Source organism: Nelumbo lutea, chromosome 1, assembly GCF_056320005.1.
Source record: "Nelumbo lutea isolate HS-2025 chromosome 1, American lotus-T2T, whole genome shotgun sequence".
In the NCBI taxonomy this organism is placed as follows: Eukaryota; Viridiplantae; Streptophyta; class Magnoliopsida; order Proteales; family Nelumbonaceae; genus Nelumbo; species Nelumbo lutea.
The window spans coordinates 144,980,137-144,996,910 of NC_142684.1; the positions used below are offsets into that span (position 1 = coordinate 144,980,137).

Consider the following 16,774-nt stretch of genomic DNA (forward strand, 5'->3'; position numbering starts at 1 on the left):
TGTGTTGTCTTCTCTCTGTATTCAATGAATGTGATTTTGGAGGTTCACCTTGTTCTCTTATTTATATCCTTAAAGAGAAAGTTTCCTAATCCCATTACGAGTTTCCTAATCCAAATCATTTATTTGGATCTGGACTCTTTAAGTGATAAGGATAATCTCTTATCTTATATGTAGATAAAGATCAGTCTTCCTAATCAAAGTAGGAGTTCCTTTGATCCAAATCTTTATTTGGATCTGGACTCTTTACGTGGATAAGGATAATCCCTTATCTTATCTTCTGATCCAAATCCCAGATCCGCCCCTTTAATTAATCTAATTAACCCAGTTCAAAAATGGGCTTTTAGGCCCACTAAGTTTCAAGCTCACTTCCTCTTTAATGCTGGCTAGTTTGGTTCTCTCTGTATGGCGTGGGACCCTATCATTGATCTACACATCAGCAACATGGGTTCAGCCTATCCTCTGTTACAAGGCCTGACCGAATTAATTGTTGAATGCAGTGAGCCCCTGAGTCCATCACTATAGGCTCTTAATGGGCCCAACATTTACACTAAATGGTCCTTGGGTCCAGCCATCTTCTGAAGGCCCAAGGATTGTAGGCAGATGTAAGATTAGCTCATCAAGTATAATCCTCAATGGTCTTATACTTAACTTCTCAGCCCATAATGATCAAACACTGTCCGACAAGAGATGACCTCTCCCTCGGCTACAAGGTGTAGCGTTGCACTCTCTACTCACATAGATCCCAGGAATTAAAACATTTTTCAAACATTTTGAAACCATAATATATATATATATATATATATATATGTATATCTCTATATAAATATATTTTGCAAAACAAATTTCAACTGTTGAAATCAACTACCAGTAATTTAGGTTTCCATCAGAGAGAGTGCATCCCCGATCATTCACTTTGTCTGACAAAGGGGCTGATCTTGTCACTATGATCACCCATTCAGATGAATTCTCAGACTGTCCCAACACACTCAGGTTTTGACCCCCTCTAAGGATCTCACTGATTGGCATATCAAAGACAGACCAATCCGACACCTAGTGTAGTATCATAATCGAGTCTAGGGGTTAGGTGTAACATTCTAATTTTGCCCATCTATCTCCAAGGTCTAGGGAAATACTGGAATTTTTGTTTGATTCAGGGTTTCAAGAAAGCCCACACTACATGTACCTCAGGTCTCACCCTAGCAGCTGAGACAAGCCACTACAACCAACTTGGTAGTACATCAGTGTCAGCCATGACAGGATAAATCTCCCCAGATTTATCCAATGGCTATGAAGATTCTAAACTAATATGAGTCTCATACGTGTCTAGTTTAAGGGTATTACACAGAAGCACACCATAATAACTTGAATCAAATATGTACTTTATTCATTTACAATAAATGTCATAATGTACATCATGTTGATTGGAGCTAAGGGCATACACTGTCTAACACCCCTCTCTTCCCCAAACTCAACACCCGACATGATAAAAGAAAAGAATTGATCAAGGGGAAGATGACTCACCTAGAATGAAAAGACCGACCTCACTAACTACACTGACGACTTCAACACCGCCGATCTCTGCAATGTCACTATGCACCAAAACTCTAATGCTATGGACAAGTGAAATGGGCCCCTGAGGGACCTATTTATAGACAAATGAATTGAACTATGGACGATTGAGATCAGTTGGATCCAACGGTTCACAAGAATATGATGGTTCATATTCTGAGGCAAAATCAGTTTAGAACATTTTTTACATCCGCGTATAGCTGCATGGCATTTATGCAACCTCGTGCCTAGGTCGAACTGGCCAAACCAACCCGATCCTAAGCCATTGTTCAGACTGCGATTGAGGATGAAACTTAGACCAAATCACCTCGGGTTAAGACTACTCCCTCACCAAACTTATCACACTAAACTCATGAGTGGGGGGCAATTGATGAATGTTAATTTGATCCTCTAATGATATCAAGACACGTGGCATTGTAGAACAACAAAGTGACACCTTAGCACCATGTAAGCAGACCCTAGGAGCACTTCGGGCACTTTACAACTACATCAGTGACCTCGCCACCACTCTGGTAGGCCGAATTGTGAATAGTCAGGCAAGACCCTAGGTCAGCATAAGAGGCGACCTGCTTCCACCAATCTGACTTGACTCCGATTAGCAACCTGCCTGGTGTGTCGAGCAACCTCCTCTTAAGCAAGCTATTGCCTCTAAATTCCCCAGGAGCACGATGCCACGTTGGAAGAGTTGGTTATCACCCAGCCCGCTTCGGGCATGATTGGATAAATGTTACCCACTTATGCAGAGTCCACCTCTAGGTGTGAAACCACCTCCGAACTAGATAGGCCAGAGATCTCGGATGCATTTCATGAGGCTCATGGTAGCTCACCTATATAAGGGCCTCTCCTCTAACATCATAAGGTACACACAATTTATCTCTCTAAGCACTCTAGCTCTCTTACAATCAAATACCAACTCGCTAACTTAAGCATCGGAGTGCCCACCCCTGAGTCAAGCAGTTTGAACACTTAGATTACTTCTCTCTTATATCTCAACCAAGCAACCTACTCAGTCTAGCATCTGAGTTGCCAGCCAGCAGGGAGCACTAGATCATGCATCATCAATTAGTAATAAAACTTCATAAAGCAACTAATGGAAATTTTGTTTTTCTACTTTTGTAGATATTTGAATATAGTGGAGATTTTTGATTGACCGTTGTTACGTTTGAAAAATGTACATTTTACAAATTTATTCCTCAAGTTATTATTTACAATAAAAAATGATTAAAATATTAATGATATTATAAAATAATAAAAGGATAAAATATTAAAACAACAAATTAAATCACAAAGGAGATTGTAATTTTGGATAGGAAAAAAGAGTAAACCCTTATACACCCCTTTTATTAAATGTTTATTTTGTCCAACTTAGTAGAGGTTTAAGGACAGGTCAAAGTTCATGGACATTTAAGGGATTTACCAAAAACAAAGATCATTAATTTTTATGTTAAGAGAGGAAATTTTTCTCCCTAGTTTTATTTTTATTTTTATTTTTTATTTTTACAAGGGGACACCCTATCCACAACCCATCTTTACTTCACAAGTGGCAGTAGGGAGCAGCCACTGCTGCCCCTTCTCCCCATCTCTCTTTTCACATTCTCCTACTTAAGCTAAGCTAAGAAGAAGAAGAAGAAGAGGAGGAAGAAGAAAAGGAAGGAGAGATGATAAAGACAGTGGTTGAGTTCTCTGGTTAACTGAGAAGACAATGAATAGTGAAGTCTTTAAACAAAGAGAGGAGTATTATTGGAACTTTGGAAGTAAATTTTGTCTGCTACCTTCAAATGAGCTCATAAGTAGCTTGGGCTCTAAACCATTCAATGGCTTTTCTGGCATACAAATAAGTGATTTAGAATTAGAGGTACAATTAAATGACCTCGGATCGCTTAAAAAGCAACATTTTCAACATTGCGACGTTAATTTTATATTACCAAAAGCAACCTTAGTATAAAATCAGTATAATGGGGACGAGAACTTTAAGATTTCAATGCACACTGTTGAAGAGTTAGGGGTGGCAAATTTTCAACCCAACATGCTAGCCCACCCAACCCAAACATTAATTGATGGGTTGGGTTGTATCCATTTAATCCTGGGTCATTGGTGTGTTGGATTACCCAATAAAGGAAAATTTGATGGTTTGGGTGGGCTAGGTCTTGATTATACAACAGGCGATCCATTAGCCATAACTTCTTGTTTTTAGTTCAACACCAATAATGAAGATCTTTAAACTTTTTCCGGAGATTAGGCTAAGTAGTCATGAATCTCAATCTCAAAAGCTTCAAGAAATCAAAGTTTTGATCAAAGAAAGATGCCCAAGGTCTCTCTCGTGAATATCCATTGCAAGAAAAGGTCTGCTTGAAGCTGCAGAAAAGTGTCTCTTGTTCATCAAAGGTCATCAAAGACTTAGCAAAGCTCTGCTAGATCTCAACTGATTTTTTATTTTTCGTCATATTTCAATTTATTCAAATCTATGTTACGTGACTTAGAAGAATTCATCCCTAAAAGCTAGCTGTTAGAGGGAGGGAACCCAAGCACATATATATCCCACAACAGCATCCCATTCTACCGATGTGGAATACCTCACATTAGCATCTCATACTACTAACATAGGACAAATGAATCATAGTATCTCTCTCTTCTACAAAATAGGCTTTATTTGTCACGATTTCAATAAATATGACCTTGCTCTAATTGCTTCAAGAAAGCCATCATGTAAGGTTGAGATAAATGAAAATTTTGACAGTAGAGAACAAAAGCTTCTTTTTTATCTAAACAAAGCGAAATCATGTTCTCCATGGGGAGTCTCGGATCGGAACCTCTCTTTTCCGAAGCTTGTTGAATCGGACGGTTTATGAAATTCCTTTCTGTAATTTATTTCATTTACTGTGAATTTTATAATTTCTATATTTTTCTACAATTTTTATATTTTTTTCATCTTCCATGTTTTTTTTTTCTGTTAGCTTTTTCTACAGTTTCCGTGATTTCCGCTATTTATCTTTGTTTTCTATGTATTTATAATTTCTGTTATATTTTCCTGTAATTCCTGTTTTTTATAATTTTTGTTTATTCAATATTTTTAATATTATATTTTTGTAATTTTTCTATAATTTGTGTTAGCTTTTTTTGTATTTTTTGTTTTTATAATTTAAATTTTTCTGCAATTTATCTGTTATTTTGTATTTTATTGTATTATAATATATAGTTTTTTATATTTTTGTGTCTTAATGAATTAAAAAGATAATAGATTGGGTAGGTTAGGTTGAATTTGGTCAACCCAAACCCAAGCCGCCTAAAAGCACCGAATTGCTACTCCTACAGTGTTGGTAATATGGCAGTTGATTTTTATGTGTCTCTTAAAGAAAGGGTTGAATTACTAGTACCTCCTTTAAGGTTTGGTGAAATATGCATTCCACTCCTAAGGTTTACCTAACAACTCATACCCTACCCCGTTTGACAATTGAAACCAACCAAACTACCGGGAGGGTTTAATGGAAGAGAGTAAGATTAAGACGGTAAAACATAGAACCCAAACGGCTGGTCTGTATGTCCCGAGTCCCGACCGAACAAAAACCATTGAATCGAAAACTTTTGTATTAGATTGACCTTGACCCACAGGATCTGCAAGTGGTTATGGGTTTGAATGTTCATAGGTTCCAACCCAAACAGGGTAGAACAGTGGAGCTTCATTCACGTGTAGTGTAAAATTGTAAATCAGGAGGCAGAAGGAAGAGGATCTGTATCTAGTCTAGGAAATTAAATGGATAAAGAAAAGAAAGTTCTAACATCAAGAAGGATCAAGGATATGCATCTAGCTAGTCTAGGAACCAATAAATAAACAAACTAGAAAGTAAAACCTTATCCATGCAGCTAACTCACTCTCACTTTTCAATTCTAAGGCGGTACCTGCATCAGTTTTCCATGAGTTAGTCATCATTTGTGACCATGATGCCAGTAACCACTAAGACCTCCTCTTTTTAACTAGCTTCCTCCTATAGTTTGGATTGGACTTTGTAAATTAACTGCAAAGATTAATTCTGAAGGAAGCCTTTTTAATTACCTATGGGGGCCATTATAAGGGACTGTTTGCATTCTCGCTTGGCTGCATGCATGCTTTTAATTTGGGACTTGTTGTAACCCATCTAGGGATAGGGATGCAAACGGATCCGTTTGGATTCGAATCTGATCTAATACTTTAAATCCGATCTGATATTGTTTATGTCGGATCTGATAGGATTCAATTTGAGTTTAAATCTTATCAGTAAGTTGGATCTTCGGATTTGACCCAATTTCATCTATTTTCTTTAAAAATTAATTAATTATTAAAAAATAAATAAAATATACTAATTTAAATAAAATATAAATATTTTTAATTATTTTCATTATTCATTATATATATAAAAAATAAATAAATTTATACCATCAGATCGGTTAGGGATCATCCGAACAAGGGCGATGACCAAAATAGAATCGTTCCATTTGCACCCCTAAACCCAGCCTCTCTTCTTCGAGCTGAAGCAATATGCTATCCCGTAGCCGTAGCAGTGGATGGATTAATATATTTAGACTGGGGTGGGTTTGGGATGTACGTTGAGGCGCTTTAACCAATGAAGTTTCCTTAGACATGACATGACTAAGACCGTTATTTTTAATTATTTTCATTATTCGTTATATATATATATATACATGTTTTTATAAAAAATAAATAAACAATGAAGTCTCCTTAGACATGACATGACATGACAAAGACCGTTATTTGCCAATTCAGTGGCTATAGCTAAGCTAGTCTGTATTTATTATAGCATTAGCAGCCAAACATGCTTGTTTGGGTTTGAAGTCGAGTCTAAACGTAAACGACATGGGCCATGGCCGGCCTAGCTGGTCAGGACTCAGGAGCCGGCCCGCTGCCTGGATCTGCTGCTCGCTCCACTCCAGTAGGACAGGAGTCACAGGACCAGTACTCTCTCTAATCTCTATACCCTAAGCTTTTTTCTCCTTTGATCCTTTCTATATATAATTTGAGAATGGACCGTGTCCATCTGCTGCCACCTGCCAATATAATTAAGAGCCTGGATCTGTTGCTTGCCAAACTTTGTGTAAAACTCAGCAGATCCCAATTCTCAGGTGGCCAGGGGTTAGCTGAGCTTGGATATCTTCTCTACCTATAAACCACTCTTCCCACATCCTTTCCTGCAGTCTGCAGAACACTACAGGCATGCGTGTGGGTACGAGATCCGGCTCCGCGGAGGCTGCGGATCTGTTCTCCACAAGTCACTACAGCCGCAAATAGGGAACATCTACCCATGTTAGATGCGTTTTGTTGGCAATGGATCCGATGATCATAGCGGAGAATTACCCCCATTGATTTGATGCTTCAGAAATACAAAAACCTTTCTCTTTCAATTTGTTTGGTCCGAGTGTGAGATCATCCTTCGAATTCTTCCATTTCAGTGTCAAAATCTCTGCCGGTCTACCTTTTGCGTTGCCAACATATCTCACCACCGCCCTTCCCCACCTCGGCATGGCCATCTCTTGATTTCACGGCCAATCCGCTTTGCGTTGACGACAAATCTTGCCGCCAAGAGGAATTAGGTTCAATGTCTTGTCGGATACCTCGCTGTAGTTGCTGATAGTGATAGCTTCCATCGCCTTCCTCAGTTCTCACTGACAAATCAAGAAACTTAGCCTACACCTACAGCTTCTTCCATCTGATACCGAAGAAGAATTTGGTCAATTGTTGGATCTGTTTGAAACATGGAATCACAGACATGAATGACCCCTGGACTCCTTTTGAAACGTCTCAGTCAGCACGATGTTCAATTACTGCAGACTGCTACGTGCTGTTCCTGATTCTGCCTTAAACTCATCGCATCTTGCTCGCTAGAATTGGGAATTGATTAATCACGTTTTACGATGGACGCAGCAGATGTGAGCTCGCAGTCGCCTCCTAGGCAAATAGGCGATTGGATATTTCGATTACGATTTGTTTGTTCTGTTTCTGTCTTCCGCATGCAATTCTCTCTCTCTCTATTTAAGAATCTTTTATTTTAAGAATCGAGAGAGAGAGAGAGATAGAGAGAGGCTCCAACTACAACTGCAGGTCTTAAGAGAACCTGGAGTTCGCGAAAAAGCAAATGAAAGGTCGCTGCCTTTTTAAATGTCTACTCCTCCCCTTTTCCATTTTCATTCTTTGCAACCAGTCCCATGCAAGACGATTACAACCAAGTTTACAACCCCAGAATATCACAACCCAGATTGAGCTCCGAGAATCCCACAAAAGTTTATCAGTGCCCACTATTATAGCAGGAATCCTGTGCTTCGTGGCCGGATCTATATCTAGTGCTGGTGGGATTGGTGGTGGTGGGTTGTTCGTACCCATTATAAACATAGTGGCAGGTCTAGACCTCAAGACGGCTTCAAGTTTCTCGGCTTTCATGGTCACAGCAGGGTCAGTTGCCAATGTTCTCTGCAACATTTACTTCAAGAACCCCAAATATGGTGGTAAGGTTTTGACTGACTATGATATAGTACTCCTATCAGAGCCCTGCATGCTGTTGGGGGTGAGTGTTGGTGTCATCTGCAACATTGTTTTCCCTGAGTGGCTTACTACTGTTCTGTTTGCGGTTTTTCTTGCTTGGACCACTTCTAAAGCATGCAAAACCGGTTTGTTGTATTGGAAATTGGAATCTGAAGAGGCGATTGGAAATGGGTCTGAGGCATCAAGAGATGGGTGTGTGATAGAGGCTTGTGAAGGTAATAGCATGGAAAAAGCTTTTTTGGGTAAGGAATGCGAAGGTAGTCCTGAGATTGCGTGGAAGAAGGTGGGGGTTTTGGTTATGATATGGCTCTCATTCTTTGCACTTCAATTCATTCGTGGAGACAAGAAAAGAGATGATGGAAAGGTACTTGTTCTAACCATCCTTCTTTCTTATCCTCCTTGCAACTGTTCATTTGATTTTTGCTTGCTTGGAAAATGAAAAGAAGTACTCCCTTGTTTCATCGATTCAGTTAAACAATTCATTCCTGTAATTTTCCCTGATGCCTTGGACTGGAATAGGTCCGAACACACACTAATGTTTGGGTTTTGGCCTTTTGGGTGCTCCACTGAATGCGAGGGCCCCAATTGACTTGGATTTCCTTTTGTGTTCTCTAATGCGGCTCTAGATCTGGTCCCCATAGGAGTGAGGTGCTATAGGGCAGAATCCGTGATTAGCATGTTAGTCGGTGTTAGCAGGGACTCCATCTCCATGGGCCATGGCGGGTGGCGAGTGGGGACAGTGCAGTGTGGACGTGAGACCATGGCGGCTTTTCTTAGAGCTTATCCATATATAGAACTTTCTCTCCATATGATATTTGATACAGGGAGCTTTTCCGCTCATGGATTAAGTTGAATTGGATAAGATAAAATAAATAAATAAATTGTGTTGGGTAAAAATAAACCCTTTCTAAAACGATAAACAATTTGTTCTAAAATAACTAAATGCTCATGAAATGTTGTTTTCTATTGTGTTTGAACTTTGAAGGGTATGTCGGATATTTTTTGTGTATTTTGTTAAAGAATTTGTGCGCATGTGGCTTTCTAGCTCCCAGCCGAGCTTGTCTTCCCAAAGACTAAAGTGGTGGTTGCGGGGTTCGATTCCGCGCGTCAACGCTGGAACAAACCAGCTAACATACCAACGAGCCAGCCCTCGGATGGTAGCTTGTCTCCTTTTTACACATACATATTTGGATATGGACTAGGGCAGTCAGTAGTTTGGGGCCTTTGGGTCCCCAACTCGATATAGCCAACTTGTGTTCTATTATACAAATCTAGGTTTGCATTTTGAGTCCCCCCATTATTATTAATAGGAGCGGTTCTGGATCTGCATTTTGAGTTCAAGATCATTACAGTCTTGGGGATAGCGTCCTAACTTTTTATACATTATTCCCATGCTTTACCTTATAGTAACTTCATATAAGACGTCTTTGAACATATTGTATTTGATCCTCTATCTGTAGTTTCTGCGGCACATTCTCATATGGATGGATGAAATTCTTTCTCATCTTAATATATTGCCTGTACCCCAACCATCTACACTTCCTACTCGGTCACAAATTGGTTGGAGTAAACCTCCTCTTTCTCTAAAGTTCAACTTTGATAAGGCACTGAATTCGGTTGCTGGCGGCCTGGTGTGTTGGTCTGTTAATTCGAGACTCAAGTTGAAGTTTTTGTTATGGTAGAGAAATTAAAATTCCTCTGGGATCTCCTTTGCAAATAGAAGCCAAGGCAGCTCTTGCCTCTATCCAATTTGCTGTGGAACTTGGTGTTTCGTAGTCATTTTTTAGGGTGATTACCAAACTGTTACTTTGAGTTTGTTGGAAGCTGATTCTACTCCTCCGTGGCAAATTAGCCTGTTTCTGATTACAAACCCCTCATGTTGCAAATCCCTCACTGCTCGGTTCGATGGTCCTCTCATTCTAGTAACAAGGCGGCCCACCTATTGGCCAAGCATGCTCTCAACAATGCTCATTCTTATACTTGTTCTTCCCCTCCATCCTTTTTATTTGAAACTTTGTTGATGTATTGTAATTCCGGAATTAGGTCTCTGGCTCACTGCTGCAGAGCTTTAGCCTTCGAAAAAAAACAGAGAGCAATTGGGTATCATAGATTTATTGTCAAATTACCAAGCTAAAGTAAGGGTCAGCTTTTTTTCTCTTTTTCCTGTTTTTTTGGGGGGGAGGAGGGGGGGGAGGGTACTTATGATTGGGTCAGTTCTGGCTATAGTACTCGGTACTTACAAATCCTATGGAGTCCAGAAAGTTTTCATTTATCTGAATTCCAATTCAAAGATGATCTGGATTTAATCTGTTTATAGGATCAAATATGGATTCACCCCAATCCAATAATATTCAAATATATATGCTTATGTCTGCATAAAATCAATATGCAAATTGGTCTGAGTTTTGTATGTTTACTAAGAGTCATAGTTTCAACTTGAAGTCTTATAGAAAGCTATTTTCAAGTAATTTCATTTGTGATATACAATATCAAGGTCGCTATTAATCCATTTATTAATAATTATAATATTTCATTTATTTTTTGTTTAATTTATTAATAGTATTAAATATCCAAGTCCCATCTACATCCAGTAGGGTATGATGTTGACATGGACGAGGAAACAATCAAGTTGCTCACTCAATGGGTGTGTCATGAGACGGATATATAGTATTGAAGGACCATGTCAGACCTCAGCATGCCATCATCTGGATTATGATGCTAGCCAATTCAGTTAAAGAAAGCTGCATGCCAAACATATGCCTTAGCAAAAGAAATTATGAAAAGAAAATTTAAATATTTGGGAATGACTACATAAATCCAGGTTCAGAATTCCACTCAGATAACTTTTATATCATCTGTTAAATTGTATCCTTAGGTCTTTTCTCACTTTTCCCATCATGTCCTTTTTGGCCTTTCCCAAACTCTAGCATGGAAAAGAATTTCTCTTGGCAATTGATGTAACCATTTCTAGCCACGTACCAATGTTTTGTGATGTAAAATTTTTTTGGCTAAGTACCTCGTTATTTGACCCAGTGGTGACGTGCCTTGGTGATGAGCTACTTGGTGGCGAACTGCCTGGTGGCGAACTATCTGGTGGAGAACTGCCTGGGGGTGAACTGCGTGGTGGCGAACTGCCTGGTGGGGAGCTCCCTGGTGGCGAGCTCCCTGGTGGCGAACTACCTGGTGGTGAACTGCCTGGTGGCGAGCTCCCTGGTGGCGAATTGCTTGGTGGAGAGCTACCTGGTGGCGAACTCCCTACTAGGCGGCTTGTGACTTAGAGAATGGTGGAGCTCCCTGGTGCAACACAACCCGACTGCCCTCTGCATGAGGTGGTCTTCTTTCCTTTGTAGGCAGTGAGAGTTGAGGGACCTGCGAGAACTCCATCTTTTCCTCCTCTTTGTAGGCGGCGGGAGATGAGGGACCTGCAAGAACTGAATCAGAGGACCCAAGGGTATTTTCCCGGCAGGGGCTCTCCGACGCTTAAGTTAGCACTCTGATTGTAGAGAGCTTTGAAGATGATATTGGAGAAACGAGAGAGCTAAAGAGCAGGGATTACCTCCATTTTTTCCCCTCCCCCTCCCCCTCCCCTTTGGGGGGTGAGGTCTTTATATACCGGAGTCCTCGCAGGTTAGGTGGGTGAAAAGCCTCCAAACAATAAGACTCGTCACATCCCGTCAAAACCAAGGTACTGTGGTGAACTCCTCGAGGTCGTCAGGCTGGCGTTTGTATCAGGCGGCCAGGTCGGCGCCTGGGCAGGGTTGTCAGGGCGGCACCTGCATCAATCGGCAGGTCGGTGTCTGGGCCAGGTTGTCAGGTCGGGGCCTATGTTAGTCGGCGGGTCAGTGTCTGGGCCAAGTCGTCAGGTCAGCGCCCATGTCAGTCGACGGGTCGGTGTCTAGGCCAGGTCATCAGGCAGGAGATCTTTTTGCGATACGTCAAACTACTCCTGTACCGAGCTACCTAGTGGCGAGCTGCCTATGCAATGCCGAGTTGTCTAAGTTGCCAGGCTATGAGGGTGAGCTGCCTATGGTGAGCTGCCTGTGGCAAGCTGCTTATGGCGAGCTGATTGTGGCGAGCTGCTTATGGCGAGCTGCCTATGGCGAGCTGCCCGTGGCGAGCTGCCTATGGCGAGCTGCCTGTGGCAAGCTACTTATGGCGAGTTGCCTATGGCGAGCTGCCTGTGGTGATCTGCCTATGGCGAGCTGCCTGTGGCGAGCTGCTTATGGCGAGCTTCCTATGGCAAGCTGCCTGTGGCGAGCTGCTTATGGCAAGCTGCCTGTGGCGAGATGTCAAGAGGCCACACTTAGTTGGCATGAGGTGCCATGTGTCACAATTCCATTGGAGGGCCAAACCTGCCCTCATCAGCAATAATTTTAGTTGCTTTGTTTCATTAAAATATATTTATGTGGCAAGAACAATGGATCTTTAACACACATTTATCTAATGGCCTTTGCAAGGGTTGAAATGTTCCAATATGAATGTATTTATAATTAATGGAATTGTTTAACATTGTTACAGAACATAATACAATTAGAACCATATGGAAACGCATATTGGATTATCTCAGCATCCCAAGTTCCTCTTGCCATAATTTTTACTGCTTGGATTCTTTACCAGACAAGTGCACAAGGCCATACTTCTTATAAACAGGTATGTTACAATAGTTATTTGAACCAATTGATTGTATATTGAACTTTGTCAGAAGACCATTTTGGTTTATGGCTCCTGAGGCATATCAACTAAAAGCTCACTTTTTTTGTGAAGGAGATTGGAGTCCCAATTAGAAGCCCATGCCCATCCAATCTTGTTTTCCCAGTAATGGCACTCTTGGCAGGGATCCTGGGTGGTATTTTTGGTATTGGGGGTAGAATGCTAGTAAGCCCACTTCTTCTTCAACTTGGAATATTGCCAGAGGTAAATAACACCTTCATTCCATATTTGTCATTTCATATATATCCAAGTTTTTCTTCGTAAATGTTATTACACATGTTTCTTTTCCATATCAGAATTTGTGCATTTGTTTGTGACAGATGTATTGTGTAGGAATTATATGGAAAACCTGAAAAATATGGCAAATTTAGGGCATAGGATGAAGGGTGAAGTTAAGTCATTGAGAATGAAGTGAGCCTATTTTAAGATTTGGAATTAGGATTAGTAAACTAATGCTTATGTCTTAACCCAAAAGAAAAAAAAAAAGAAAAAAAAAAGACTACTGCTTGGGTCATGGAATTCGTTATCTGAAAGGCTCACATGGGGTGGGTGTGTGTGTGTGTGTGTGTGTGTGTTCTGTTGTTGAGTTTCTATTGGGGTAAAACAATGACAGGGTAATGAAATTAGTGAACAGGAGGCTAAATACTAATAACTTGCTATTTCAGAATTCAATCCAGTGCACAATATTAACAATGGAAAGCAATGACCAGAGTGGCCACCATATTTTCAAACTTAATTTGTGAACAAGAGATTAATAACTTGATATTTTGAGAAACCTATCCTGTACATAATAATTGCCAATAGAATTCAATGACTGGTAACCACCATATAATGGATAAAGCCATTATCCCTGAAACATTGACCTTTGTCTTGATGAAGTACAAGGATAATGGGTAAATCCAGAAGAAGAAATGAAGCCTTTATACAATGGGTAGCCCGTTGCATATCTTCAGGGAAAACTGGTATGAAGTGACAATGATCAAAGAAAATAATATAGAACAAAAAATAAGGTTCAGTTGCTGGTCAAAATGAAAATTAGTATATAACCGAAGTTGAAAATTTTCCGTCACAAAATATGATATTGAGTGGAGAGAAACCTATTTTTCTTCAGAGAAGATCAGGGATCAGAAGGGAAACACCTTAGTGACATTCCTAGTATATCAAGGAATTGGCTAGTTATCCCTTTCTGGGAAGCTTTCCACCCTTGGATACCATGCATCTACTGAAATTAAAATATCATGCACTTGAGATGCACTAAAATTATGTTTTCTTAATTTTAATGAAATCAAATTCACATTGAGGTCATTTTAAAGACCAAAATTTTGGATAAGACAGCGTACATGGTTGTTGCAAGGCACTGAATTAGGGAATATTTACCAAGCACAGAGATTTCTAAACAACCTAGTCCAATGAAGAAAACATTCATTTATCATTAATTGGATGGACTTTCTTACTATTGTTTGCCATCAGAAAAAGAAAATCTCAATATTTTTACTTGATGCATCTTGAGCTTAATGTATATGATTACTGATGTTTAAAGTATATTTACCTGGGTGTATTTTCTCAGAATTCAACTTATCTGCATTGCCACTAGAGTGATTTGAACTTTCTCTTTTAGCAAGACTTGGTGATTTAAATAATTCAATGTGGCCTGTATTCCTTCTCTTAAGGAATTGAAACTATCAGCATCTCTAATTTTTATGCTCAAGTAATAAAAGGTTCGACCCTGAATACATCAATCCCTTCGTAAAAAGTGTGATTCCCTTCAAGGTTTTCAGAACCATCGTTTGATTTTTTTTAATCACTTTTTCGAGGTGCAGGTTACAGCAGCCACTTGTTCGTTCATGGTTTTATTCTCTTCTTCAATGTCTGCAACGCAATACTTATTGTTGGGCTTGGAGAACAGAAATGAAATTGCCATATTTTCTATTGGTTCTTTTCTGGCATCACTGGTTGGGTTGCTGGTAGTACAGAAGGCCATAATGAAATATGGTAGAGCCTCCCTCATTGTATTCTCCATTAGTACAGTGATGGTTCTGAGTACAGTTCTGATTACCAGCTTTGGAACGATCCATGCATGGAAGGACTACACAAGTGGGAAATACATGGGATTCAAGCTACCCTGTTGATCAAGACAAGGTGCCTTCTATACTTGGTTTTGGAAACAGATGACAAAGATGACAATGGTGGAAATGAGCTCTCAACTAGTGGAACATATTTGCCAGGTTGCACCCATGCTTGACCCAAGAAATCGGAGAAAGAATTCTACATTAAAGAGTTTCATAAAGTGATCAGATTTCATATGCCGAATGAGATCAAACTTGATGGGGAGTACCTAGAGTCTGGAGCGAGGTATTGATTATTGAACCCTGGCATTCTGGATGAACACCTCGTTCTGTTGGACTCCAAGTGTGCAAGCATTCTTGCGATGAATTTGGATAAATCTCGGCAAGTATAATTAGTATTGGTAGAACATGAATTTGTAGCAACTGTAGCTTGAAGAAAAAAAGAAAAGAAATTTGTAGTCACTGTTTCTTGCTCTTGTATCGCCCCCTTGTACCAAAAAGAATGAAACAGTAAGCAGAGGGATCCGAAGACTTTGTCAAATCATTACATATGAAAGTAGTTGACATCAAATGTCAAGACGGAGATGTGAGAATAATGTTAAGCCTTGACCATCTTATATTAACAAAATAGCCTAAATATTTAAGCTTAAGAAGCTGCTTAAGTGCTTTCGTCAGTTGACTAGTTCCCACCCACCCCCAATGATTTTCTTGTCTTGTTTTATTTATTTATTTATTTTGTTTCTTTCCTTTTTAGTCAACCATTCTATTATACAGAGCTCGACTTGGTCCTAGATAGGGGTGTCAATTGGACTGGATTTGGTCCAATCAGATCCAGTCTAATGTGTGTCCATTATAAATGGACCCAGTCCAATCCAATCCAATGAATGTTTTAGACCAATTTGGATTGGTCCAATTCAATGTCTGGACCGTCTATCTATTCAAATCATTTTGATTTAGATTGATTTCAACCCAAACCCAATCCATTGACACATATATTCTTATATCAATGGACCAAATATTGGCTTTTGTTACGGACAGGTCAGGTCCAATCCAATCTAATAAATATTTTGGACCGGATTGGTCCAATCCAATATGTCTTGTTGGTTCATCTAATCCATCTAAATTGATTTTGGATTGGACGGGGTGTCAATGGACCGGTCCAATCCAAAACTGGTCCATTGACACCCTTAGTCCTAGGAATGGCAATGGGGTGGACCGGTCCAATCCAAAACCGGTCCATTGACACCCTTAGTCCTAGGAATGGCAATGGGGTGGGGATGGGGAGCCTCAGAATCCTTGTCCCTGTCCCTGCTAACGGGGATAAGGTTATCGTCATCCCTGTCCCCACAGCCATAGAGATCCCCACTCCCCGTGATTTTTTATAATGTCAATCATTTTTTTTATTTAAAAAATAAAAATAATTAAATTTTACAATTCTATTAGACAAGATTTAAATATTTTTAAAAAATATTAATATATAGAATTTTACAATTTTGAACGGTTATTGACTTCAACTAATCCTATCTTCAATCACACAAGTTGGGCCAATAATCAAAGTAATGGTTTTTCTTTCTTAAAAAAACAAGAGTTTCCTCAAAAAAACAATGGGCTTTACAAAGGGTCATTTACTAAAATACCCTCCATAATTTCATTGATTTACTTAAACCTGCCCTACAGTTTTCATTTTACTAAAACACCCCTATAGTTTGTGACCTATTTACTTAATCGACCTTTCATTAAGAAATGTTTGTTTTACCATATGAAAATAGTAACATAATCACCTAAACTGAGTGGGAAATGTTCAAAGGCATAAGCCCATGATTGTTTATTCCAAAAGTACCCTTAACACTTCTTCGTATAGAAAACAAAATTGACCAAATAGAGTGAAATAGAATAGTTG

At 39.6% G+C, this 16,774-nt stretch overlaps 1 protein-coding gene across 3 annotated transcripts; it reads left to right on the forward strand.

Annotated features, from left to right (window-relative positions):
• The first annotated feature begins 6,544 nt into the window (after positions 1-6,544).
• LOC148878135 (sulfite exporter TauE/SafE family protein 2-like) lies at positions 6,545-15,521 on the forward strand. Of its 3 annotated transcripts, XR_016100639.1 has the most exons (5): positions 6,547-8,462; positions 12,617-12,748; positions 12,863-13,012; positions 14,376-14,526; positions 14,629-14,751. XR_016100639.1 is itself a non-coding variant. In XM_088949201.1 (4 exons), exons 1-4 carry the CDS (start codon positions 7,695-7,697, stop codon positions 14,935-14,937), a joined length of 1,356 nt encoding a protein of 451 aa, XP_088805327.1. In that variant the 5' UTR covers positions 6,545-7,694; the 3' UTR covers positions 14,938-15,521. The 3 variants fall into 3 exon arrangements, 2 of the variants coding, with proteins under 2 accessions (XP_088805327.1, XP_088805322.1); XM_088949201.1 differs by lacking the exon at positions 14,376-14,526 and having other exon boundaries at positions 6,545-8,462; positions 12,866-13,012; positions 14,629-15,521; XM_088949196.1 differs by lacking the exon at positions 14,376-14,526 and having other exon boundaries at positions 6,548-8,462; positions 14,629-15,521.
• Positions 15,522-16,774: the final 1,253 nt, after the last annotated feature.

Bases quoted from the DNA above. Each gene is read 5' to 3' on its own strand.
- LOC148878135 (XM_088949196.1), top strand. From the start codon at position 7,695: ATGAAAGGTCGCTGCCTTTTTAAATGTCTACTCCTCCCCTTTTCCATT. The intron at 12,749-12,862 runs GTATGTTACAAT...TTTTTTGTGAAG, and splicing joins GCCATACTTCTTATAAACAG to GAGATTGGAGTCCCAATTAG. The intron at 13,013-14,628 runs GTAAATAACACC...TTCGAGGTGCAG, and splicing joins AACTTGGAATATTGCCAGAG to GTTACAGCAGCCACTTGTTC.